The sequence below is a fragment of the Nicotiana tabacum genome, chromosome 3 (assembly GCF_000715075.1).
Source record: "Nicotiana tabacum cultivar K326 chromosome 3, ASM71507v2, whole genome shotgun sequence".
Lineage (NCBI taxonomy): Eukaryota > Viridiplantae > Streptophyta > Magnoliopsida > Solanales > Solanaceae > Nicotiana > Nicotiana tabacum.
Genome location: NC_134082.1, coordinates 197,448,947 through 197,475,993, shown reverse-complemented (window position 1 = coordinate 197,475,993; position 27,047 = coordinate 197,448,947). Strand labels below are relative to the sequence as shown.

Genomic DNA, 27,047 nt, shown 5'->3' with positions numbered 1-27,047 from the left:
TTGTTATTTTGTTCTTCATTTGTAATCCTACACTACTTTCAAGAAGTGTCTTTGTAGGACAGATTTAAACCACAGTTTGGTTAGTTTCTTGACTAGAGTTAGTCAAGTTTTGTTGCTTTGTAATAGAGTTATTACAAAGGGCATATAATAGAGTTATTGTAAGGAGTAAGGGATTAAGAGTTTAATTCCTAGATTGTAATAGGTTATAATATGAAGTTTGTTCGGTTTAGTGGAGTTGAAATCCTACTAGGGTAGGTCGTGGTTTTTAATCCCTTGAGAAAGAAGTTTTTCACGTAAATATCGCGTGTTCTTTATTTACTGCCGATTTACTGTGGGAACAAACAGAGAATCTGGTTCCCTATACTGTTTGATTTTACAGTCTGTTGCTTATTGTGAGAACTAATAGAAAACCTGATTCTCTATACGATGGACTCTTAGTTTCTGTCAGCTAGTATTACTTTGGTATGCATGGTTGTAAGTTGTAACCCAATGAAGCAAGTAGATAATAAATGAAGTGATTTTAAAATTTCTGAACTTACATTCTCTTATAATCTATATGATTTACATTTTCTAAGAAGCTGCCACCATAATTTGTGCGAAAGGGGATGAACTTTAGATCATGTTTTTGACGAAAGTTACGAAGAGTGGGCATTATATAAATTAAATTATATTAATAATGTAAAAATTATTCTTAACTCTTTCAGTGTATATAATTTAAACCATTTTAAGAAAATAAAGAGGAGTCATTTTCATTCTTCTGCTTGCCGCACCAGCAATAGAAATTCGCACGTACATCCTGTCAGGAAGCATAAGTTCACATTCCAAGAATCCAAATTTGACAATGGGATAGAGAGTTTGCAATTGGATATTTTATTTCGTCAATAATGTTAGAATAACAATGAAGTATTAAGCCACAGCAAGATGGCAAAAGAACAAAAGGAGAAAATATTTTCGAAGACTGCATGACGTACAATAGACAAGATGCCTTCAACATTTTGTTAAATAATATGGCATATTTGACTATAACTACTCCTCTTCTTCTCTCACTCTCTTTTAATCTTCTCATAACAATGAGCATCAGAACAAAAACCATAAGGCTTACGCTGCAGCTTAGTCTTAGTTTTTTTCTCTTCATTTTTATTAATGGTGAAGCCAAGTGTAGAAATGGTTGTGACATGGCTTTGGCTTCGTACCATGTTTGGCCAGGAGCTAATTTGACTTACATTAGTCACATATTCAACCGAACAATCCCAGATATTCTCAAATACAATCCTGAAATTACAAACCAAGATAGTATCACTAGTAATACGAGGATTAATGTCCCATTTTCTTGTGATTGTTTAAATGGTGATTTTTTGGGACATACTTTTGTGTACAAAACAGTGTTTGGTGATACGTACAAAAAAGTTGCCACTATGGTCTTAGCAAATCTTACAACGGAGTATTGGCTCAAACGGGTCAACACTTATGACCCGATTAACATACCGGATTATGCCATGATCAATGTGACAGTGAATTGCTCGTGTGGTGATAGAGACGTGTCCGACGATTATGGGTTGTTTGCCACGTACCCTCTTCGTCGGGGAGAGAACTTGTCAACGGTGGCCATGGAGTCGGTTGTGCCGGCTGAGTTGCTGGAGAAGTTCAATCCGGGTTTGGATTTTGGTTCCGGGTCAGGAATAGTGTTTGTGCCGGCTAGAGGTTAGTGACTACTTTAGTATTTTTGTCGTTTATTTGAATTGGAAATTAGTTATTTAATAAATTAATACCTTGAACGTTGTTGTTTCAAATTGGACCAGCGAAAGATAGCATAATGGACTTCTTAGTGTATTTTGGTCATGGCATAAGTGGTTGGCAAGAAGTACGAGTATTTAACATGTAATATGGTATTTTCCCATGATGATATCTCATCCTTATATTTATGCTGTTGTGGGGACAACTCAATGATCAATCGATAACAATTCAAAGTATAATATCGCGAATTTGAATTCAGTGATCACCTCCTATCATGTTAATTCAGTTGGATATTTTTTCTTCTTTTATTATCAATCGATTATATATCTTAAACATCAAAATTTTGATAAAATGCTTTGTATTTATCTCGCTCTAATTATATGGGTCCAAATTTGACCGACCACGACCGACGATGAGTATGACGATTGACGGAGTCTCCTCGAATTGATGCCCTGAGGGAGACGACCCTGAGATAAACCAGAGACGGGACGACCCTTGTAATAATGTATGGCCATCAGGTGACATTGGAAATATTCCTTGTATTTTGTCTCCTACGGTTTAGAAGAATTTCTCTCTTGGTATAAAAGGAGGACAATAACCTTGTAACCGGCATTCAACATTCTGGAGACATTACTATTTATGAATGAAAAGAAGCCTCGTGACCTATCTTCACTTTGTCTATCGTTCTTTCTAGAGATTATTATCCTCAGCTAAGATTTACCCCTTCATCTTTGATTGATTTACTCGAAAAGGTTTTAATATCTTTTGAGTCAAACAATTTGGCACCGTCTGTGGGAATTTCTATAGCTGAAATCGTAGTAGTCATCTAGATTCTTGAAAGAAATAATCACCTTTCTTCAGATCCATAAAAGCCAACGATGGCGGGAAAGAGAGAAGCGAGGCTAAAGGCAATAGAGGGTGTCACAAACAACCTCCTGAATTCCCTCAACGAAGCCGAAGGAGAAGACGGGGAGAATGCAACACCGAGTGTTACACTTGAACGAGAGATCTCACCTCCTCCGCACGGGGATCTAACAATCTTGCGCGAGAGGGAAACCTCAACATCCGCAGCAGGAGAAGCGCCACCGGCTGTCAAAACTCTACTAGAAGAATGGTTAATGAATACCTTGAGCAACATGCTCGAGAAACCCATTTAGGGAGGTGTCGAAGACACGCTACCCACAGAAACCGTAGCTGTTGCCGATGAGCCAAACGCTACATGAACAGGTAACACCCATACTGTTACTGATACAGCCAACGACGCACTCAAGGTCATCTTAAAGAAAATGGAAGAGATGGAAAATGAGAACAAAACACTCCGCGACCAGATGAAGTAACATAAGGCGAGGGTTGATAAAATACCAGGCGCTCCGAAGTTGCTACCAAAACGCGATGTGGGCCGATTTGGCGAACAACCATACAGCGAAGGGGCAACTCCTCATTCTATTCCAAAGACCTTCAAAATGCCACCATATTTGAAAATATACGATGTGACCATGGACCCGGATGATCACTTAATCTATTACGTTACCGCAGTAAAAGGTAATGATCTATCAAAAGAACAGGTACCGTCTGTGCTGCTGAAAAAGTTTGGCGAAACTCTGACGGGGGAAGCATTGACATGGTATTCCCAACTACCAGCACGGTCGATATCGATGTTCGAAGAAATGGCAGATAAGTTCTTCACCGCTCACCCGAGAGCGAAAAAGGCCGAGGCTAGGGTCAATGATATCTTTGTCGTCAGGCAAATGACGGGCGAGGGATTTCGGGAATTCCTAGCCCGATTCAACAGAGTAAGGATGAGCCTACCGAACATGTCATAAGGGATGGCAGTAGCAGCCTTTCAAATGGGTTAAACAGAAGCGGATCAAAAGAGACCAAAAAACTACTCAGTAGACTCATGAAGTACCCCCTACCACGTGGGAAGATATCCACAACGCCTATTGCACCAAAGTGAGGGCAGACGAAGATGACCTGAACGGCCCACTTCAGCGATTAACATTAGTCCAAACCAAGACAAGGAGATATCGACGTAACGACGGGCGAAGGGATCAACTACCACGTTTCAATCGAAAACACCCAATCCGCCTCCTCCACGACACGTGGATGTCGCGCCCTGACACATCTCACACCGACACATCACACCCCTCTGAAACGAAAGAGGTATGCCTCTATTGCTATCTGCTCATAATTTTTGTGTTTCACCTTCAGAGATAGTGTACACACTGGAAAAGCTTGGCACGAAGGTGCAGTGACCGCAAAAGATGAAATCGGATCCGAGCACCAGGAGGTCGAACGTCCTGTATGAATTCCACTAGGACACAAAACCGAAGACTGCATAGGTCTGCAACAAGAAGTAGTAAGGATGTTAAACCAGGGATAACTGAAAGAATTGATGAGCGATAAAGGACGGGCCAACTTCGCTCGTGGGCGCAACCAACCTCAAGAACCTTCGAAGCCACCATCACCAGCTCGGATGATCATTGGCGGCGGCGACGATATGCTAATCAACCATGTAAAGTTCACCACCACACATAAACTCAAGCGGACAGTTTCCCACGAACGGTATGACGACCTCGAAGATAGTATCATCTTCGATAAGTTGGATACCGACGATTTGTCTTTCCCTCACTATGATGCTTTTGTTATAACGTTACGCATCGCGGATACCGATGTAAAAAGAATAAAGGTGGATGATGGAAGCGGCGCGTGTATTGTTCACCCACGAGTTCTCGTGCAAATGAGACTCGAGGATAAAATAATACCGCATTGCATAACACTAACGAGTTTTAATAATGCAGTGGAGCGAACATGTGGAGAAATAGTGCTACCCGTCCTGGCCGGAGGGTTCACCCTGGAAACGACATTCCACGTCATGAATCAGGAAACAGCCTACAACGCCATCATAGGACGTCCATGGATACACGATATGTGAGTCCAGTCAAGTTTTTACCAAGTAATCAAATTTTCCACCCCATGGGGGGATATTCAACATCTGAGGTGAGCCATGCATCGCCCAAGAATGCTATCGGATCGCCCAAGATTGCACACACACCAAACAACTAAAAGGGGCAAGTGCGGAGGCATATCAATCAGCCATGTCGGGATCCAGACCTGATGTACAAGTAGAATCCATCAGAGACCGGATATCAGTAGAAGCTTGCAAGGAAACCATAGAAGACCTTGATCCCGTCCAACTGGACAACACCGATAGCACAAAAAAGGCTTATGTTGGACACAACCTCTCGGAACCAGGTAAATATCGTGAGTTTTTAACTAACAACGCTGATTTGTTTGCCTTTTCCCACTCAGATATGCCAGGAATCCCAAGGGAGATCGCCACACACAGGCTGAATGTCGATCCACTTCATCCGTCGGTATGGCAAATAAGGAGAAAGTTCAATGCCGCCATCAACGAGGCGGTCAGCGAGGAGGTACTCGCTAACGGTTCTATCAGAGAGTCAAAATACCCCCAATGGGTCGCCAATGTGGTCATGGTCAAAAAGAAGAATAGGAAATGGCGGATGTGTGTCGACTTTATCGACCTGAAAGACTCCTTTCTGTTGCCCCACATCGACTAGCTTATCGATGCGACAGCGGGACACGAACTGTTGAGCTTCTTGGATGCCTACTCCGGTTACAATCAAATTCTAATAACCGAAGAAGATCAAGAAAAGACAACCTTCATCACTCACCGATGGACATATTGCTATAAGGTAATGCCGTTCGGGCTCAAGAACGCAGGGGCCATATATCAAAGGCTAGTTACCAAGATGTTCAAAGAACAGCTCGGCAAGGCCGTTGAGGTTTACATCGACGACATGATAGTAAAGTCGACAAAGAAAGAGGACCATATCGACCATCTGAAGGAGGCCTTCGAGATATTAAGTCAATACAGAATGAAGCTGAATCCCGAAAAACGTGCCTTTGGCGTAACTTCGGGAAAGTTCCTTGGTTTCCTAGTGTCAAAAAGAGGTATCGAGGTCAATCCGTATCAGATCAGGGCCATCGACGCAATACCGGAGATACTGACCAGCAAAAAGTAGGTGCAGAAATTGACAGGACGAGTAGCCGCCCTATCGAGGTTCATTTCATGGTCATCGGATAGATGTCACAAATTCTCCAACGTGCTAAGTAAAGACCACAGACTACAATGGAATGAAGAATGCGGCGACACCCTAAGAAAACTGAAAGCGTATCTATCTTCGCCACCACTATTCGTCAAAGCGGACCTGGGAGAATGTCTACTCGTGTATCTAGCAGTTTCCGAAGTTGCGGTAAGTGCCGTCTTGGTCCGTGAAAACGAAGGTACGCAATCTCCAATTTACTATATTAGCAACACCTTAATCGATGCCGAAACAAGGTACCCCCGCCTTGAAAAACTAGCTTTGAAATTAGTCATAGCTTCACGAAAGCTTAAACCATATTTTCAATGTCACCCCATAAAGGCGGTGACAACCTTCCCCCTCAGAGGTATCCCACACAAACCCGAACTATTGGGTAGACGGGCCAAATGGGCCATAGAATTAAGCGAGCACGACATAACATACCAACTCCGAACTGCCATTAAGTCGTAGGTGCTCACTGATTTTGTCGCTGATTTTAGTACAGAAATATTGATTGAAGAGAACAGGAAGCGCTCTGCGCTTTCATGCATACCGACCTATGGATCCTCTACACCGATGGCGCCTCTAATGCCTCGAGATCAGGACTGGGACTCGTCCTCAAAGTCCCTACAGGCGAAGTAATTCGCCAGTCCATACGATGCCGTGAGATGACTAACAACGAGGCCGAGTACGAAGCCGTGATTGTACGTCTGAAGTTAACCCTCAAATATGGCGCTCGACGGCTCGTCCTCCATTGCAACTCCCAACTCGTGGTGAACCAGGTCACTAGGACTTTCCAAATCAAAGAACAGAGACTACAGAAGTACCAGTTGGAAATTCGCAAACTGCTGCCGGAATTCGATGAATGCCGCCTCGACCAGATACCCAGGGCATAGAATATCGAAGCAGATGGCCTCGCTAAACTAGCTGCGGCCACCAAAAATATCAACAAGGAAAACGTGGTCACCCTCATCCATTCCGTAATAGACCACGTCGAGGTACATTCTGTAAACTTAACTTGGGATTGGCGTAACCGCCTTGTAGCGTATTTGCAGGATGGAACGCTCCCGCAATATAAAAAAGAAGCCAAAAAACTCCGGGTACAGGTCATCCGATACAGCCTCCTAAATGGTGATCTCTACAAAAGAACATTAGGCGGCCCCCTAGCCAAATGTCTTGGGCCAAATCAAACAAGGCGAGTACTGGAAAAGTACACGAAGGGCACTGTAGCACTCACACGGGAAACCGCACCCTCGTCCGATGCCTCATCCGCGCCGGAGACTACTGACCCACCATGAAAAAAGAAGTCGCGGACTATGTCAGGAGATGTGAACAGTGTCAGAAGTACGCCCCTATGATACATCAAGCAGGGGAACTCCTTCATTCCATCACTTCACCATGGCTATTCATAAAGTGGGGAATGGGCATAGTCGGTCCCCTTCCAGCGAGACGAGGTAAGGTACGCTTCCTTTTGGTTTTAACTGATTACTTTTCTAAATGGGTGGAAGCAGGTGCATACACTTAGATACGTGAGCAAGAGGTCATCGCGTTCATATGGAAAAACATAATATGCCGTTTTGGCATTCCCAAAGAAATCAGCTACGACAACGGACCTCAATTCGTCGGAAAGAGAATGACTGAGTTCTTCGAAAAGTGGCACATCAAACGAATACTCTCTACGCCGTATCACCCTGCCGCCAATGGTCAAGTCGAATCTCCAATAAAGTAATACTAAATATATTGAAAAAGAAACTTGAGGATGCTAAAGGGTTATGGCCTGAACTACTATCGGAAAAATTATGGGCATACCGCACTATGCCAAAAACCAGCACAGGCGAGATGCCATATTCACTAGTTTACGGGACTGACACAGTTATACCCATGAGGTCGGAGAACCTAGTTTGAGATACTCCAACGAGAGGGGACCAAGCAACGGCGAAAGTAGGCTACAAGATATGGATAAAGTCGAAGAACGGAGAGACATGGTCCACATAAGAATGGTAGCCCAGAAGCAGCAAGTGTAAAGGTACTACAACAAGAGGGCCAAGGTGCGACCGCTCAAAGTCGGAGATTACGTCCTCAAGGCTAAAACACAAGCAGTGAAAGACCCTAATGAGGGAAAACTGGGAACAAACTGAGATGGACCATACAGAATCACAACCGCAGCAAATAAAGGAGCATTCCAGTGAGAAACAATGGAGGGAAAACTACTCCAAAACAACTGGAATGTCGCCCATCTCAAGTACTTCCACTTCTAAAAGAAGGCGTCACCTAAGTCGTACTCCTTTTCCCTCACCCGGGTTTTATCCCAATCAGGTTTTCCCGGGGAGGTTTTTAATGAGGCGGCAAGGGAGATGCCTCGAGGATCGAAGTGTTGTTCATTACCCCGACCCATCGACATGATCTCCGGAGCGAAGTAATGAAGAGACTGGATATAGATAATCATCTCCATTGTATGTACAAGGTCATGTGACTCTCACAAGAATTTAATCAGATCTCCATTGTATGTGAAGAGTTGACATGTGATCCTTACAAGTATATAATCAAACATCCATTGTATGAATAAAGTCGATATGTCTTCCTACGGGAATACAATCAAATCTCCAACAAGAAATGGCCAAGGCCATCGACAAAAGCATGAGTTCAACCTCATTCGAACTACGATAGGATCCTACTTTGACGATAGTTCAAAGCAACATCCCAATGGCCAAGGCCACCGACAAAAGCATGAGTCCAACCTCATTCAAACTACGACGGGATCCTACTTCGACGACAGTTTGAAGCAACATCCCAATGGCCAAGGCCATCGACAAAAGCATGAGTCCGACCTCATTCGAACTACGACAGGATCCTACTTCGACGACAGTTCGAAGCAACATCCCAATGGCCAAGACTATCGACAAAAGCATGAGTTCGACCTCATTCGAACTACGACGTGATCCTACTTCGATGATAGTTCGAAGCAACATCCCAATGGCCAAGGCCATCTATAAAAGCATGAGTTCGACCTCGTTCGAACTACAATGGGACACTACTTCGACGACAGTTCGAAGCAACATCCCAATGGCCAAGGCCATCGACTTAATAGCTTAATAGCTCGATAGTTAAACCGGATATCATAAACATTGCAAAGAAGAGCAAATCGACAAAATATATTTTACATTGCATCAAAATATTATTTACACTTGTCTTTACAAATGGGCACAAGTATACCCCCCGCAAAAACCCCAAAATAAAAGCAAGTACAAACAAAGACTACACATAGTCCCCGGTAGGGTAAGCATCTCCGTACCACGAGTCCGAAGCAAGATGGTTCGCATCATCAAAGTTGATATCATCCCCATCAGGTGTGAGGGGGTCGTACCTACATGCCTCATGAGTTGCACGAGCTTCGGTGTGTACGGCCTGAAGCTCCGCCTCAGTAGCCCTTCCCTCGGCGTGAAAAGCCTTATACACGTCAAGCCGAGCCTCAGCATGGACCTACAACTCATATAAACGATGGGGCACGACTGGATCGGCTGAAGCACGAGACGTGGAAGGCTGAGAACGTCGACTTGCATTCTCCGCCCTCAGCGAGGCCACTTTTCCATTTAACACAGCTAGCTCCGCCTCCAGTTCTTTGACACGCCCTTCGAGCCCCGCAACCTTACGACTAGAGGCCTCCTTCTCTTCAACCAGCTCCGGCGTGCAAACGCGGAGGGAATTCTCCACAGATGTGATTCCAGAAATGGCTGCCGCCAAGTTATCAGTACCAACGCTCAGCTCGCCCTTAAGTCCCTGTACCTCCACTGCCTTCGCATTCAACTTAGCGGTCAAACCGACCACCTTTGCCTGCAAGTCGGCATTTTTGGCCATCACCCCCTACTCAACTCAAGCTCGTCATCGTTCACCTTAAGGGAAGCCTCGAGTTCACTGTTACGAGCGACAGTCTTCATGAGATCCTCATCTCGCTCCCTCAACTCTTCGATCTTAAGCTCCAGTTGGTCCTCCCGCTGTTTGAGCCCCTCACAAAACAACTGAAACTCAGGATCCTGATGATAAATGTCGGCCATCGCACGATGCTTAGCACGATAATGTTGATATTTGGACGACATCTTCTCATAAAGGCCCATCCTTTATCCTCTCCCTATGTTCTCGCTTAATCTCCATGACGGGGATCTGATAAAAAAGGGAGAAGTTAGAAACAAAATTCAAAACATCGATCACCACAATAACCCAATGACAAAAAGGGAAGGAAAGGCACCTACCTGCAAGGCCATACCGACGACCTTCTGAGACAACTCCGCATCGCTCATCGCCCTAAAAGCCTCGTTTTTCGGGACACCACATAGAGGAGCTAGAGCAGACGCCACTTGCTCGCAGTTCAGTAGCGAGTTGTAATCCCCCGGGATGACTATGTGACAATCAGACCCTTCCGTTCTGACCTCTACATGAGTATGGCGACCTACAAACTCATTGACATCCTCTGGGTCAACATCTGAACCTGAGCCGTCACACTCAACACGACGTCCTCCGAAGTTGGACAACACACCACCCTTACCAGAGCGCACTAAGCTAGCTCCCGGGTAAACTCTTTCCACTTGGGGAGTTTTCTCTGACAAAAATGGCGTCATCCATAAATACGGGCACGGGAGCCGTCTGCGATGCCCTGCTTCTATCAGCGTCCACAGCCACGCCCTTCCCAAGTTCCAGCCTCATCTTTTTTCTCGATAACGGCTCGTCCGCGTTAGAGGATTCGTCCAAAGGATGTAGAGCAGGTACAGAAGAAGCCTCCTCCCTCACGACCACGACTCGAGAAGGACCTTCTAATTGAATAGGTTGAGGACGACCCTCTCGAACAGACTCACTCAAAACAAACTGCGTGTCAACGGCAGCAACGACCTGTCAAAACGTAGGGACTGGCGCCCTCCACCTGGAAGCTCCTCGACCTGTCATCACGAAGGGTCGTATTAAAAAACAAGGTCATACGGCCAATGAAGTGGTAAGGAAATATTTACCAGAAGAGACTCTAGGGCCGTAACGCTTCACGAAAGCGGGACAATCTCGAGTCTCTATTGCACGAGGCAACAGACGGGCTACCCAATCCCTGATATCCGCAATAGGGCAAGGCGGACGTCCCATAGATGCAAACAGGAAGAAAACAAATTTTATAATGAATACAGATAAAAGAAGAGCAAAACGAGTGGCGACACTTACGAGTCTCATTCCATCGCTCCGGGAACCTGGCGGAGTCAAAAACGACATGTTCAGTTTTGACAAAGAAATACTTATGTCAAAACTTGTGACTTGCCCGGTCATCTATCTCGACTACTAGCCCTTTAGTACCACGGAGCCTCAAATGCACCATGGTACCTCTGTGGAAGCCAGGTGTGAACAGGTGCAAAAGGTGGTGGATAGAAATGTTACATTCCGCCAACTCTGCATACTTGGTCAGCAGCAGAAGTATCTTGAGCGTATACGGCGAAAGTTACGCCAGACAAACTTGGTAGAACCTACAGATTCTTCCGCTAAGGGGAAGAGAGAGAGAGAATATAGCCAATCATGAAAAGGTACTCATAGAAAGCACAATACCCAAGTCTGTGGACATCTATGTAATCTCTCCCCGCCGGAACCATATCTACATGAGCGGGAATGTCGTACTTTACACGAAGAGCATCAATATGAACTTGCTCCGTCTCGGAGAATACGGGGTCTGGAGTAGAAGGGGGATCTTTGAGGAAGTCACTTCAAGATAAGGGATGCCTTGGCAATAGCTTCTCCACCGTAGGAAGGCTGTCACCCTCTTCCCTCACCGTATCTCCACCGCCAGAAGGGGTGCCGTGGGCAATGGGGTGGCTTCAGGAACCTCTTCACGAGAACAACAAAACCTTGTCATGGTATCATTCAAAGGGATATCAACACAAAAAGAAGGAGGAAGAAGTTTCGAATGAAGAACGTAAGAAGAAGCAGAAGGGTATGAGGGCAAGCTCGGAAGAATGAAGGAGGTTATCAAGAGTGTAATGGCCAAAACCTTTCGAAAAAACAAACCTTTCCCCTATTTATAAGGTTGGGTGGGCACCAGAATCAAAGCGGAGAGCCACAAAGTAGCGCTAAAACCGAAGCATCAAGCCATCAACTCCTGCCTCGAAAACATGCGTGATGATGACGCACGTGAAGATGACATCATTTCCCAGTAAAGTATATTACTGGGTGTCTTGCCAAGCACGCCAACCTTCCCTCATTGGCCATTTCGTAACGTCACAATGACTCAAATTTCTCCATAGGAACGCATGGTGTTCGCTCGTCGAGGATGCACTAAGTTGCGACCTAGACAAGCGGAGGGACTAACTGTATGCGTCCAAATTTGACCGACGATGAGTATGACGATTGACGGAGTCTCCTCGAATTGATGCCCTGAGGGAGACGACCCTGAGACAAACCAGAGATGGGACGACCCTTGTAATAATGTATGGCCATCAGGTGACATTGGGAATATTCCTTTGAATATTCCTTGTATTTTGTCTCCTACGGTTTAGAAGAATTTCTCTCTTAGTATAAAAGGAGGACAATAATCTTGTAACCGACATTCAAGACTCTGGAGACATTACTATTTATGAATAAAAAGAAGAAGCCTCGTGACCTATCTTCACTTTGTATATCGGTCTTTCTAGAGATTATTTTTCTCAGCTAAGACTTATACCGTCATCTTTGATTGATTTGCCCGAAAAAGTTTTAATATTTTTTTGAGTCAAACACTAATCACAATATCAGACAATTAATCATAGTAAAACTATTTTTACGTTAACATCAACCTACCTTTCTCTTTTATCTGAAGTTAACACCAACTATATATTTTTGTGAATTCACATAGATGGAGTTATCTATTTATTTTTGTGAATTCACATAGATGGAGTTATCTATTCCCTCATTAATTATGTAAAAGAGTACTCACTGATTGTTTGGTCGATATTTTTCTTATATTAAGAAAATGGGGAGCGAAAAAGAATAGCATGAACCTTCATGGCAAACTTCACGGCCCAAATATCTTAAAAGTTCAGAATACTATTCTTTAAGTTCAATCTCCGCAATTTATTAAACTGCAGGACACTATTATGAAGTTCGACCTGTAAAAACTGAACTTCAGTAAAGAAATTCCAAAAAACTTTGAAGAAGCGACCCTCCGGGGAGAAATTCAAAAATAGCTAGATTCACAACTGATCGTTCAAAAATAACCTAGTTTCAAAAGTAATCGAAATTTAGCCACTTTTTATGTAAAGATAAATCTGAGCGAAAACACTATTCAAAACCCGAAAAATACGTCAGTATATTATACTGGAGTTCTAGCACAAGTATGGTTGAACTCTAGCATATTATACTGGAGTTCCAGGATAAGTATGCTGGAACTCCAGCATAATATGATGGAGTTCCAGGATAAGTATGCTGGAACTCCAGCATAATATGATGGAGTTCCAGCATAAGTACACTAGAACTCCAGTATAATATACTGGAGTTCCAGCAAGTATAATTGTCCAGTATAATATACTGGAGTTTGGAGCAACGGTGCTCCAGTCTCCAGTATATTATACTAGAGTCAGCAAAGTGTACCGATCCAGCATAATATGCTAGAGTTCATACATAGGTGCACCGAATTCCAGTATATTATGCTGGACCGGTCTCTGTTGCAGCAAAATAGTGGCTATTTTTCATTAACTTCGTAAACGCTGGCTATTTTTACGACCCTCTACTATTCTTTTTTAATTGTGGCTATGTTTTAAATTATCTAATGCTGAGTATGTTTTAAAAAAGCAATATAAATGTGGCTACAATTGCACTTAGGCGGATAACCGACTTACCGACGGCACGGCAGCCCTATTTACGTGCGCATCCATACGCTGACAAGGGAGCTGCAAATTTAAGAAGTGCACTCACTATTCACAAGGTAGCCATGGACGACAGCTTCAGAGTACGGGTGGACAAGGTCTTCGGCTCTCTGACTTCGACGGCGACGGCGCCCTCCTCCAATTTGAGTTCTCTCTGGTGTTTAACCGACGACGAGATTCACAAAAGGGAATGGGATAGGGATAGCCCCTCCCAAGAACTACTGGACTTTGATTCCAAACCCTGCCCTCCTCATATTGACGGCTTCTTCGCTAAGCCCCACCTGCAAACCCTAGATTTCCCCAAACAGCTCCAGTCCGATCTGGAAGAGCTCAGTGACGGCCAAGAAGAACCAGATGATGCTGATGCCGATGAATCGGATATCCGGTCCTGCATTGGTCTAGATTCCACTCTCGACTATGAGGAGGAAGAGGACGAATTCGACAAAGTGGCCGTCGGTAGGGAGAAGCAACAGCCTAATGACCGCTTGTACTTGCGGGACGTCTCCGACTACGGAATTCCTACGGATACCTACAATGAACTTCCTCTTACACTTGAGGAAGTTGAGAGAGATCCTCGCGCTAATCACCTGGCCGCCAAGCTCAGGCTCCAGGAAGATGCTGCTGAGGCCACCCTCAGAGAAGCTCATTTCACTTCCATGCCACCTCCTAAAGGGTTCAAGCTCAACGAAGAATCTAATTTGCCCCTGGATTCGTCCGTTCCAGATTATATAAGGAATCCGTCCAAGTATACTTGCTATGCGCTTGATGCCTCAGATAATATGGATGAAGCATCCAACCGGAAAGCCTACATGGACTTCTTCAGTCTCATGAAGAAGCGAGCACAGCTGGAGGATGATAGCGCCACTAATTTCCAGAAATTTCCTACATTTAACCCGAGAATGAAGCAGCAGGAGCCTGCTGGCCCCTTCACCAAGCAGGGCGCTAAGGCAGAACAAATGCAAGTGAGAAAAACAATTCCCCTTAGCATTGTTGCCGTGGAATCCGATAATGCTCAAGTCTCTGCAATGGAAGAAGATGAGTGGTATAATGCAGCTGACAGAGCTAGAGCTGGAAGTTTGCAGAAGCACAGCAGACGCTATAGAACTAGGGCCATTAAGGACATTGACGACCATAATGCTTGATTTTCACTTTTGTGTGATTCATTTTGGAAAGAGTCTACACCGAGCCAATTACATTGTGTGTGTGTGTGTTAAACCAAGAAAAGGAGAGCTGTGTGTGGATTTTGGACATTTTGGTGTTAAATCTCTTTTTCGGGGCAGGACTTGAATCATGTGGTTATTATGGGGAATGAATGGTATTATCTATTTGTTGTTTTAATTTAACTGTTAATACTACCCTGTATTACCTGATATTGCTCGACTAAATGTCGCAATGAATTTTTTCGAGGATAGGAACTGATGTAGCTCCGTTGTAGGCTTGTAGCTTGTGTTGTTTTGTTCGAGCTATACACAGTTGGAAAATCCTAAAATTATGTATATTTACAATAAGTAGATGTGACTAACTAATTACTGTCTAATGCCGGATTACAAAAGAGTAGCGTGTGAGCGTGCAGCGATGCTCTGGAGTTCTGATCCTAAAAAGCTTGGATCCGTCTCCGCTTGAGGAATAATGCATGTGAAATACGATCTTATAAATATTCAGTGATTTAACTGCTCGGAAGTTGGTAGAGGAATAAACAATTGAATTGGTTTTGCTCCTGCAAAATGTAATTCATTTGTTTAATATACTAGGTTACACTAATATATAAAAAGGGCAGCTCGGTGCACTAAGCTCGCGCTATGCGCAGGGTCCGGGGAAGGGTCGAACCACAAGGGTCTATTCTACGCAGCCTTACCCTGCATTTCTGCAAGAGGCTGTTCCACGGCTTGAACTCGTGACCTCCTGGTCACATGACAACAACTTTACCAGTCAAGGCTCCCCTTCGACTAATATATAAGCTTAGCATATTCAAAATCCAATTGATCAAGAAATTAAGGCCAGCTATAATAATGATCAGCTATTAAATTGGATGGAATGTTAGCAAGTAATGCTTTAATACTTAAAAACAATCTGGTAAAGTAGGTGGTTTTTGGGTAAGTACTGCAAGTTGTTTTACTGTGCAGAAGCTCCAAAGGTTTTTTCTTCTTTTCAAATGATTTGATATGGATGAAAAAAAAATTCACGGTAAAGAATGATTATTTTATTTGTTAAATTTGCCCTACTGCTGACCTAGTAATCTTTTTTTTTCCTTTACACTCATTGCAGATGCATATGGAAAATTTCCATCATTGAAGACAAGGTTTTATCCAAACTTGATAAGCTCTAGAGATCTACTTAGTGTTTTGTTTTGTCTGAGATAGTCATCTGAGAATATTCTCTCTGCTTTGTTTTGCAGTTCAAAAGGTTGACTCTACTTCGCGTACTGCTGTGATGAGATATATTTCAACTTATGAGTTCAAACATGAAGTATGATCATATATTTTGGTATTACTATATGGCTTGCTAAATGATGCCGTTTTGCCAGGAATCTCACTTGGAGCCATTGCTGGTATAATAGTGGCAGCTATTTTTGGGGCTACTATCTTTGCAGTTTGCCTTTATTTTGTGTTTTATAGGAGTAAGCAAATAGAGGAGGAATCATTTCTCCAAGGATCATCTGATGAACACTTTAATGAGCACTTACGTAAGTAATTTTTTTTATTGTAATGTATCTTTTCCCCAATAAAAAGGATAGTAGTTGCTTCTTAAAGTAGATAGATGTGGACAAAATATCCTTAACTAGTGATGCAGCGCGAGTTTCTGCTGTTTATGTTTGTTGATTCTCTTGCTTTTCCCATGAATAATCATCATGTTCACTGTGAGAAAGCCTTATACATATTTTGTTGAAAACGTCTATAGTTAAGCCAAATTTACCTGCCAAATCAATAATATTAACAATTGATGAAGCACTGTCTTCAAAACCAAGTAATCAGAATGGTTTAATGAAATCCTTTATGCATCAGGTCCTCCAAAATTGGAGAAAATTACAGAATCAGGTCTTTTATTTGGTGTTATTTCTCCAAGGCCGACAGGGATCACAGTGGATAAATCGGTGGAATTTTCATATGAGGAACTTGCTAAGGCTACAAATAACTTCAGCATGGAAAATAAGATTGGTCAAGGCGGCTTTGGATTAGTCTTTTATGGAATGTTAAAAGGCAAGGTTTGTGGAGATTCTTGTCATAGTATTTCACACACACACTTAAATACTCGTACTACTTGTCGGTAGCTACTTTAATTTGTCAATGTCTTCTCATTCACAATACCGGTACAGGGCTAACAGAAAAGAGCATAGTAACTATTACTAATCAGTAGTGAGCATGGAGAACACTGTAGCTTAAAGATCTTGAGTTATGAGTGAAGAAGATAAATCCATGACTACTAGATCATCCGAAGTTTACATGCAAAGTTACATGAGTTCAAAATGTGGTTGTTCTTTATATAGCCAGAGCATCATATCTAAAGAGGTCATGGAGGCTGATACTCTTAGTCCTTAGATGTATGCACTGAATGAAACATAGTTCAATGAATTCGTAATACACGTTTAAATCAGAAAAAAAATGTATCCTTTGCCTTTTCCCATTTCTTTAGCTTAGGCCTTCTTCTGACTTGAATGCAGAGAGCAGCAATTAAGAAAATGGATATGCAAGCATCGAAAGAATTCTTCGCCGAGTTGAAAGTCTTAACGCATGTTCATCACTTGAACTTGGTAAGTTTATTCTTCTTATAATGATTGAAAGTATCGACGTTCCTTGTATAGGTATTCTTGTTTTTGTGCTTGTGTTTCCTGTAAAGATAGCCGGGCAGCTGGTTCAAGGTTCGAAGTTCAAACATGCTTCTACTTCCTTTGAGATCGAAAATTTTCTGTAATCAACATTCAAATTCAGCTCATATGCCACATTCTCTACTAATCAAAATGCAGAAATGCCATGTGACGTGGCTCTGTGCCATCAAGCTATTAGAATATGGTGTTGTCCCAGTGACTTAGGACTTTGGTCCATATGTCGAATTAACTATGCTTGGATTTATTCTTTCTATCCATGTTTAAGAAATATAAAAATAATGAAATTTACATATGATAATCACCACAGAGCCTCTTTGGGAGCCTGCATCACGTTATATCTTCTGTGCAATGATCAGAATATAGTTCATTTATTTCATGCGTGCCTTTATTCAACAACCCCTTGGTCATTCCCTTGAAAAGTGAGCAAGATACAGAACTTTCTCTGTCAATTTTAAAGGGCAAAAGATACTTGTTCTGATTGAGACCATGAGATGACATTTATTTTTAAAACCTATTGCAGGTACGCTTAATTGGATATTGTGTTGAAGGGTCTTTATTCTTAGTTTACGAATACATTGAAAATGGAAACCTTGGCGAACACTTGCGCGGATCGGGTAAGTGAAATTCTGTTATGCTGTGTAAACCATGTAATATAATCACTTTGCTGCATTTTTCTCACTTGTAAATCCATCTCGATCTTTGACTTCCAGGCCGGAATCCATTGTCATGGTCTACCAGGGTGCAAATTGCTCTTGATACAGCTAGAGGACTCGAATATATCCATGAGCATACTGTTCCTTTATATATCCACCGTGATATTAAATCTGCTAATATTCTGATTGACAAAGACTTCCGTGCGAAGGTTGTGAAAATTGTGATTTTCAAATTAAAGATCAAAGCCTTGTCATATAAATGCATCGAAAGATCTTTTCTTATGTAGGTAGCCGACTTTGGACTTACAAAGCTAACTGAATTTGGAAGTACCTCTTTGCATACTCGGCTTGTGGGTACTTTTGGTTACATGCCTCCAGAGTAAGCATCTAATTCCAGCTGGCATCTTATACCAGTATTTTTTTCAGTTTTTATATTCTATGATGATATCTGGCAGTAATGCTTCTGTCTGCTAAGGTATCTATTTGTTTCAACACTGAAATTCAGAACCACCCCAGTAGCAAGTAAATGCAGAAAAAACTTGGTAGTCTTTTCCTTTTCCTCTCTTTTGCTCACATCTGGCAGGTCATTCTATGTAGCTGTTAATCCGGATAGATTCAGGACATACATTATTCTAGAGAAGGCATGAAAGTTGAGTATCTTAGTTAAATGTACTGTGTCATAGGTCTGGATCAACGGCAGAATAGTGAAGTTGAAGGAGTTGCTAGTCCTTTCTTGCAAAACCTGTAAATGCATTTGCATTATATTCCCGATTCAAATTTGCTTTTGGGAAAGACTATATCTTTCAAGATGTTTCTGCTAAATGCTAATAGAGTTAAGACATGGATGCTAATCTTAAATAATACCACCAGAGATAAATTCTTCTCTGTGACCATAAAGAAGCAGTGAGGTTCAACGAATTTAAAGGTTTGGATACGAACAGTAAGGAAGAAAAACTTATTTCATCTTATGTTGCTGGATTCCATCACCTGTAAAATATTGATATTAAGCACTGTCGTTCGCCCAGCATAGTTGTCAATAGGAATTTTGATGATTGGTTTGTGCATTGTATTTTCCTATTTATTTTATTTGTAGTTAATCTTGTTTAAATGGGCCTTGCATACAGGTATGCTCAGTATGGTGATGTTTCCCCGAAAGTTGATGTCTATGCTTTTGGAGTAGTGCTTTATGAACTAATATCTGCCAAAGAAGCTATTGTCAAGACGAATGAAGTTATAACTGAATCAAAGGGGCTTGTTGCTTTGGTATGCCTTGTCACCTCGTTGTCTTACCTATAAATTCCAGCCTCTAAACCACTCAGAGAATTTTGTTCTATTTCTAACAATAATGATATTTTGCAGTTTGAGGATGTTCTTAATCAGAATGGTGCTAGAGACGGGTTAAGCAAAGTGGTTGATCCCAAACTAGATGACTATCCGCTAGATTCAGTCTGCAAGGTAAAGTTCATTGTTATTCTTGTAATAAAATTAAGCGTTTTCGCCTATGTAAATTAGTTGGTTGTTTCGTTTGCAGGTTGCTCAGCTTGGCAAGGCTTGCACACATGAAAATCCGCAGTTGAGACCTAGCATGAGGTCCATAGTTGTAGCTTTAATGACTATATCATCCTCAACTGAGGATTGGGATATTGGCTCCTTTTATGAAAACCAAGGGCTTGTCCATCTCATGACAGGAAGGTAGCAATAGCAGCTGGTGATCAGTCCAGCATCCTCTAAGGCCTAAGAACCTCAAAATGCTTGGGAGTATTATTTGTTTATATATACCATATTTGTGAGAATATCCTCTAGAGAATCTTCGTAGGACAAATGTCCTTGATTTTGAATCCAAAATGAATCATTTCCAGATAGCTTACCAATATGAACAACTTCTTCCTAATTAGTACCACCTACTGGTTTTCAATATTTTGCTGATTCATAGCCATCTTCATTCTTGACTGATTATTTAATTTCTTTTGCCATATGTAGAATTTATTGCCATCTTCCAGTTTTAAGTTGTAAATTGTAATATAAGTAGGTTATCTACCTTTGCACGTTTCTCCTTCCCTTTAGCCTGCTGGGTCAAATTATTTGTATTTTTGTATTATCATGATGTAGAAGAAACAACAAGTAAGCCCAAATGACTCTGTCATTATATGTTTGTTTCATAGTCATTACTTGTGAAATTCTCATTAGTAGTGATAACTTATATTAATAGGGTCAATTGGAGTTGTAACCCTCTGGCAAGCAACAAAATCTGATCGGCTCCTACTAATTTGAAATACTTGATCCATGTGTAAATTTTAATATATTTTTTTACTTCTTTGTTTTATCTCTTGGCATGCCATCGTTGATGCTATCTTGCCTTTGACGGCATGAATTGTTCAACTGTTTACTACATTAATGTATTACTGTTACCAAAATCCTTCCATCTGTGTGAGATTTATATTGTCGGCCCCAAGTTTGAATAACATAGAAGCCTCTCATAGGTTGACGATCAACATAAAAATAGTTGGAATTATGCTCCTTCAGCTGCACGTTCAGCTCCTAGACTGTATTTTTGAATGGGCAAAAGATTCATATTATTGTCCTTAACTATTTTGGGTTTGAATGTTACCAAAATAAGTTTTAAGTTGTGACAATGCAGGATTTTGTTAGCAGTATCAGCTGACCTACAACATATAAGTCCTCATAACTAGGCCTAATATGGTAGCCCAAGCTAAAAAGGAAGAAAAACAGGGGGGGGGGGATAAAAAGATTTGGCATAGCCCAAGCATCTTTCTTATTGAGACATTTCAAGTTCAAATTTCAACGCCCATGGCTAAAATCCAAGCATATTAGAAGCAATAATGATGGTGGGTTGACTGAAGGGGTCAACTAATGGAACACAAACATAGTACTACCTAATTTTCTTTCTACTTTCCAGGAAATACCATCTAGGCACCGCTGCTCTAGAACTCTTTGTCTCCTACTTAAAATAATGCAAAATTCAAAGCTAACTCTTCCCTTTTCTGACTACGCCAAGTTGAAATATGTTAAAAAGTCAAAAGAACAGAACCTGTCAAGTGTCAACTAACACTACCATAATACATCCATTGGCATCTTTACCATCCTTACCAGCATTTTCCCACTAGTAACTTTCTACAAGATTCTTAAAGAGTTCAAAAATCCCAAGCTATTTCTCAGCTAGTACAGTGTTGAAACTCCCATGATTTTTCAAGAAAATAGAAGCTTTAATTTAGTGTTAGGCATATTAGTGTTGAACATTCTGTGGGTGGGGGCTAAATCCCAGTGTAGTGATGATTGTGATGCATTAGCTTCGTTTTATTTATGGAATGGTGCAAACCTTACTTTCATATCTTATTCTTTTTCTACCACCATAAAAAATATTCTTAGTTATAATCCTCAGATAACCAAACCAGATACTATTCAATTCCAAAGCAGAGTTAATGTTCCCTTCTCATGTGGCTGTATAAATGGGGAATTCATGGGCCATCAGTTTGATTTGCAGGTCAAGACTAGTACTACTTATCCGAGAATTGACCGATTTTATTTTTCGAACCTTACAACAGTTGAAATGTTGCAGAAGTCTAACAGTTATGATCCTAACAATGTTCCTGTAAATTCTATAGTAAAGGTTATTGTGAACTGCTCTTGTGGGAATAGTCAGGTGTCAAAAGACTATGGTCTATTCATAACTTATCCGATTCGCCCTAATGAGACTTTGGCTACAATAGCCAATGATTTTAAGCTACCACAGAAGTTGTTGGAGGACTATAATCCTGAAGCAAATTTCAGCAGAGGGACTGGTCTGGTTTTCATTCCTGGAAAAGGTAATTAATCTCTATTAAGGTATCTATATATTCATATTGTTAGCATCTCTTAAGAATGACTAGAGCCGAGAGACTATTAGAAACAGTCTCTCTACCTTTATAAGGCAGGGGTAAGCTCTGCGTACACACTACCCTCCCCAGACCTTATTTATGGGATTACACTGGTTTTTTTTTTTTTTTTTTTTTTTTGTTGTTTTAAGAATGACTAGTCGAATTAGGATGAGTTGTTACAGAAATCTCAGCGGAAACATTAAATGGAAACATGCTCATTGTATACTATAAAGGGAAGAGCAACTTTTGCAATCTGTATTTACAAACAGTTGTTGTGAGTTTCTTGATGATTTGACATGTATAACAAATTAGTAAACTTGGGATTTTCACTTGAATACCTGTTACATGCTGAGTGTTTGCGGATCTTGTAATTTTTTTCTCTTAAATCACTTTTTTCTGAAATGTATTGCAGATCAAAATGGAACTTATCCACCATTAAGGACTTCAACAAGGTTTACTCCAACCCCAATGAGCTTTTGATTATTGTTTCAATGCTATAATATTGGTAGCTAATTATGGTTTCTTGCTTTTCACAGCTCAACAGGTTAGCCCTATTTTAGTGCTCTGGTGACATCTTTTTCAGCATATCAAGTCTGAGGTATCCGAGAAGTTGTGAACGTGATTGTAATCTACTAAGAAGTGCGTTATTGACAGGAATTTCGGGTGGAGCTATAGCTGGCATATTGGTTGCAGCAGTTTTTGTTCTAGCCCTTTTAGCGGTTTTCTTGTATCTTTTCTTAATTAAAGGCAGGAAAACGGAGGACGAATCATTTCTTGACATGGCACCTTACAAACATAGTAGTAATGAGCACGTTCATGGTAATTTTTATGGTTTTGAATCTCCTAATATATACTTATTTACCCATCAAACTGTTGGTGAGAGTTTCTGTTTTTCTTGTTTCTCATTCCTCTTGCTTTTGGCAATGAGGAATCAGCATCAGCATGACTTATTTGTTAAAGATATTATCCATTTGCCATTTGTTAAAAAAAATATATGCCTCCTGCAATATAGATCCTGGTTAATGATGAAAGTAGGTCAACTAACTGTTCTGTGGAAGCAACGTGTAGTTCATCCTTCGAAAAAGTTTATAAACTAGCTACAAACTTTGAAATTTTCCTTAAATGACTCAGGTCATGCAAATTTAGAGAATTCTTCAGAACAAGGTTCTCTTAATAAGGGTGCTTCTCCAGAGCCCCCAAGGATCACTGTGGATAAATCAGTGGAATTTTCATATGAAGAACTAGCTAATGCCAGCGATAACTTCAGCACAGCCTACAAGATTGGTCAAGGTGGTTTTGCATCTGTTTACTATGCAGAGTTAAGAGGCGAGGTTCGTTGTTATTCTTGTCAGATAGAGATGCTTAGCAGTTATTTGGATACTTAGATTGATCAGCAGCTTTGTTATGTCACTATCGCGTCATATAAATAATTGTTTGGTTCAAAATCAAAAGTTATGCTTATTTCTTAGTCAGCAGGCATTTCTTCTTTCTCCTGGTTAAATTTTTAAGATGAGCATGCAGAACAAACAATTCCACAATTGTAAGGGAATCTAAATACATGTCATATTTGCATCCTGTCGTCTACATTAGAGGTTGCCTAGTTCATTGAAAGAACCACTCTAAGTTTAAAAAATAGTATAGCTCGGTTTTGTATTTCATGCTGCTAGCCTGCTAATGTCCTTTATCTCAATAATATGCAGAAAGCTGCAATCAAGAAGATGGATATGCAAGCAACAAAAGAGTTCCTTGCTGAATTGAAGGTTTTGACCCACGTTCATCACTTGAACTTGGTAAATACGTACCTCTAACCTACGAAATTTGTCTATCTATTAATGCAATTTTCAAAAATTTGGTGGACATTTCCTTCTTTGACTGATAAACTTCCTTTCCAGGATTTTGCATTTCTCAATATTTCCAATCCATTTAGTGGTCTGAGCCATTTAGCTAATGTGATATTTTCCTTGAGAAAGTCAAGATTTTTTTTCTTATGAGAGTCATGATTGGTGATTTAGTTCTGCTCTTTAACCTAATACATCATAGAGAACATGAGGTAATATTTCACATGTTGAAACTGTTGCAGGTACGTTTGATAGGATATTGCATTGAAGGATCTTTGTGCTTAGTCTACGAATACGTTGACAATGGAAACCTAAGCCAACACTTGCATGGTTTAGGTAACTTCGGTTCTTCTCATTCAAAAAAAAAAAAATCATGTCTAATCAAATTTTCAAATCTCTCACAGTTCCATATCGATCATGTACTAATTCATTTCCAGGTAGGACACCATTGCCATGGTCTACCAGGGTGCAAATTGCTCTGGATTCAGCTAGAGGCCTCGAGTATATCCATGAACACACTGTTCCTGTATATATCCATCGTGACATTAAATCAGCCAACATTTTGATCGATAAAAACTTCCGTGCAAAGGTATGAAAGTTCCAATACTAGATCTATGAAATAAAAAACCTTGAGTACTAATTCATTTGAAAATAATCTTTTGCGTTGCAGGTTGCTGACTTTGGACTTACAAAACTGATAGAAACTGAAGGTTCTATGCACACTCGTCTTGTTGGTACTTTTGGTTACATGGCCCCAGAGTAAGAATTTTGAATGAAAGTTCATTAGAGGCTTTCCCATCTTATAGTAATAACTCTCAATTTAAGGAATTAATAGTAAAAACTGCAGTTTTATGCATCATTTCAATCCTGTAGAAAATGGTTTCAGATTTCCTTATACCTTTCTGTGCAGGTATGGTCAGTTTGGTGATGTTTCTCTCAAAACTGATGTATATGCTTTTGGAGTTGTGCTTTATGAATTAATATCTGCTAAACAAGCTATTATCAGAGCTAGTGAAATTGCTACTGAATCGAAGGGGCTCGTTACAATGGTACCTTAAAACCGTTTTCTTCTTAATTCACCAAGTAATTATCAACTCTAAACCACTTAAAGAGTCTAAATTTTAACTGTTAATTGGCAAAATATTGCAGTTTGAGGATGTGCTTAAAGAGATTGATCCTAGAGAAGGAATATGCAAATTGGTAGATCCAAAACTTGGTGATGATTATCCCCTGGATTCAGTCTGGAAGGTAAAAGAGAATTATACTTGCCAAGTGTATTTTATTAAGGGATTCGTCATATTATTCGTACATAGCAGAATGAAGATGAACGATTCATATAGTCGACCCCAACTAGTTTGAGACTGACACGTACTTAGTGAATTGATTGATTGCGATAACGAAAGTAATTAGCTTTCTTTCACTTGTAGGTGGCTCTTCTTGCCAAGTCTTGCACACATGAAAATCCTCAACTGAGGCCAAGTATGAGGTCAATAGTAGTAGCTTTAATGACAATATCATCCTCAACAGCAGATTGGAACATTGCTGCATTTTATGAGAACCAGGGCCTTGCCCATCTCATGTCAGGAAGGTAACAAATTCCAATTGGACTTTATTGTGTTACTCGAAATTAGAACCAGAAGTAACACTTGCCCATTTGTTTACATCAACCATATGAACAAACTATACGTACTTTTGCTATACTGTAAAATAGGGAGACCCTATATATCTCTCTTTCTCTGTCTCCTCTTTTAGTGTTTTCCTTTTTGGTTTTTCTTTGGAGAATTTTGGGGGGGATATTTTGCTCCTCTATTATGTCATTTTATGAACAAAGACAAGGGCATAAATGTTTTTTAGTAGCTGTCAAAGTCTCCAACTCTCCATGTCTTTATAAAGGAAAGATGACAAATAAACAGTGTAAAGCAAGACATTTTCAGATTTCATTTTGTCATTACTATTCTATTACCATCTTTACTAGTAATTAGAAGGTAAACTGAATTAATTATGAAAAGAAGGAAACGAGAAAAACATTTACTCGATTATGGAAGTATATTTGCGTAATAAAATTGCAAACCATGGAGTATGTAGCACGTTGTAATTTTAAAAGTAGGGTGATATTTATAGTTTTCATGCAAATCAGTGAAAAAATTTACTCATATGTTTATCTATCCACTAATTGACAAAATATAATCATAGTTAAATGGACATTTCGAACATAAATTACTTCCAAACAAATAAGTTACACTGTATTTAGAAGTAAACACTAAAATGTTTGCTTCTCGCTGAATTTTCACCAGCAAAAAAAAAAAAAAAAAAGGATTCTCACTGAATTGTTCTATTTTTCTTATCCCTTACCTCTTCAACAGCAAAAAGATAAAGGGGAAAAAAAAGAGAGGTAAGAAAAGATAATTGAAGAAGTCTAAAGAAGTAGTTGACCTAAAAATATTCTTCTTGTTATGTTAATTAGTCAATAAGCAGCATGAAGAAATACTGCACTAATTTTCAATTCTTTTGATTTTTCTTATTGTACTAATTTTTACCATAAGTATAACATGGATATGAATTTTAGATCAAGGGATGGATGTCGTATTTGAGCAATAGATACAAATGTATACGGACTTAAAATTTCGAATCTATCTTTTTAAATATCTGAAAGGAAATCTGGAAGGCCAATAAAAACTCTACAATTAATTGTTTGCTTTTCCCTTCATAGTGATTCTGAGATGCCCATTTCTTATGTATTCGTTGGGACCTTCATTCACCTTCCTGCCCCAACTAATGCTATCTATTCCACCTTTATGTCTCCATTCCCTGTGGGCCTTTGTATTTCAATTCTGTATTGCTATCATGTAAATTGATAAAATTTTCTTAATTACCAACTAACTTTCCCATCCAATTAAACAACAACAGCAACAACAATAACCCAGTAAAATCTCACAAGTGGAGTCTGGGAGGGTAGTATGTACACAGACCTTATCCTTACCCCGAAGGAGTAGAGAGGCTGTTTCCGGAAGATCTTCGGCTCAAGATAATAAGAAAAACAAAAAGGAGAGAATATTAGTTTCACCACAGAGATCATAGGAAAAATAGGAACATAAAATGCAGAAGGAAAAATGCAAAACAAAAATGATGGCTAGTAAATAGGTCCTGCACCGAAAAGAG

At 40.5% G+C, this 27,047-nt stretch overlaps 2 protein-coding genes across 2 annotated transcripts; both read left to right on the top strand.

Annotated features, from left to right (window-relative positions):
* The first annotated feature begins 1,046 nt into the window (after positions 1–1,046).
* LOC107762365 (lysM domain receptor-like kinase 3) lies at positions 1,047–20,833 on the top strand. Its single transcript, XM_016580723.2, has 12 exons — positions 1,047–1,701; positions 15,965–15,998; positions 16,095–16,102; positions 16,224–16,382; positions 16,702–16,901; positions 17,358–17,447; positions 18,043–18,136; positions 18,233–18,384; positions 18,463–18,554; positions 19,300–19,438; positions 19,535–19,630; positions 19,707–20,833. The coding sequence occupies exons 1-12, from the start codon at positions 1,071–1,073 to the stop codon at positions 19,869–19,871; spliced, it is 1,860 nt and encodes a 619-aa protein (XP_016436209.1). The 5' UTR covers positions 1,047–1,070; the 3' UTR covers positions 19,872–20,833.
* Positions 20,834–21,109: 276 nt separating this feature from the next.
* LOC107762357 (lysM domain receptor-like kinase 3) lies at positions 21,110–25,823 on the top strand. Its single transcript, XM_075250379.1, has 11 exons — positions 21,110–21,999; positions 22,463–22,502; positions 22,691–22,869; positions 23,182–23,381; positions 23,751–23,840; positions 24,131–24,224; positions 24,326–24,477; positions 24,559–24,647; positions 24,799–24,937; positions 25,038–25,136; positions 25,316–25,823. The coding sequence occupies exons 1-11, from the start codon at positions 21,375–21,377 to the stop codon at positions 25,478–25,480; spliced, it is 1,872 nt and encodes a 623-aa protein (XP_075106480.1). The 5' UTR covers positions 21,110–21,374; the 3' UTR covers positions 25,481–25,823.
* The last annotated feature ends 1,224 nt before the right edge of the window (positions 25,824–27,047 follow it).

Coding starts and splice junctions, on each gene's coding strand:
- LOC107762365 (XM_016580723.2), top strand. CDS start 1,071: ATGAGCATCAGAACAAAAACCATAAGGCTTACGCTGCAGCTTAGTCTT. Junction 17,448..18,042: donor ATGTTCATCACTTGAACTTG/GTAAGTTTATTC, acceptor AACCTATTGCAG/GTACGCTTAATTGGATATTG. Junction 19,631..19,706: donor CGCTAGATTCAGTCTGCAAG/GTAAAGTTCATT, acceptor TTTCGTTTGCAG/GTTGCTCAGCTTGGCAAGGC.
- LOC107762357 (XM_075250379.1), top strand. CDS start 21,375: ATGATTTTTCAAGAAAATAGAAGCTTTAATTTAGTGTTAGGCATATTA. Junction 22,000..22,462: donor GGTTTTCATTCCTGGAAAAG/GTAATTAATCTC, acceptor AATGTATTGCAG/ATCAAAATGGAACTTATCCA. Junction 24,478..24,558: donor ATAAAAACTTCCGTGCAAAG/GTATGAAAGTTC, acceptor TTTGCGTTGCAG/GTTGCTGACTTTGGACTTAC.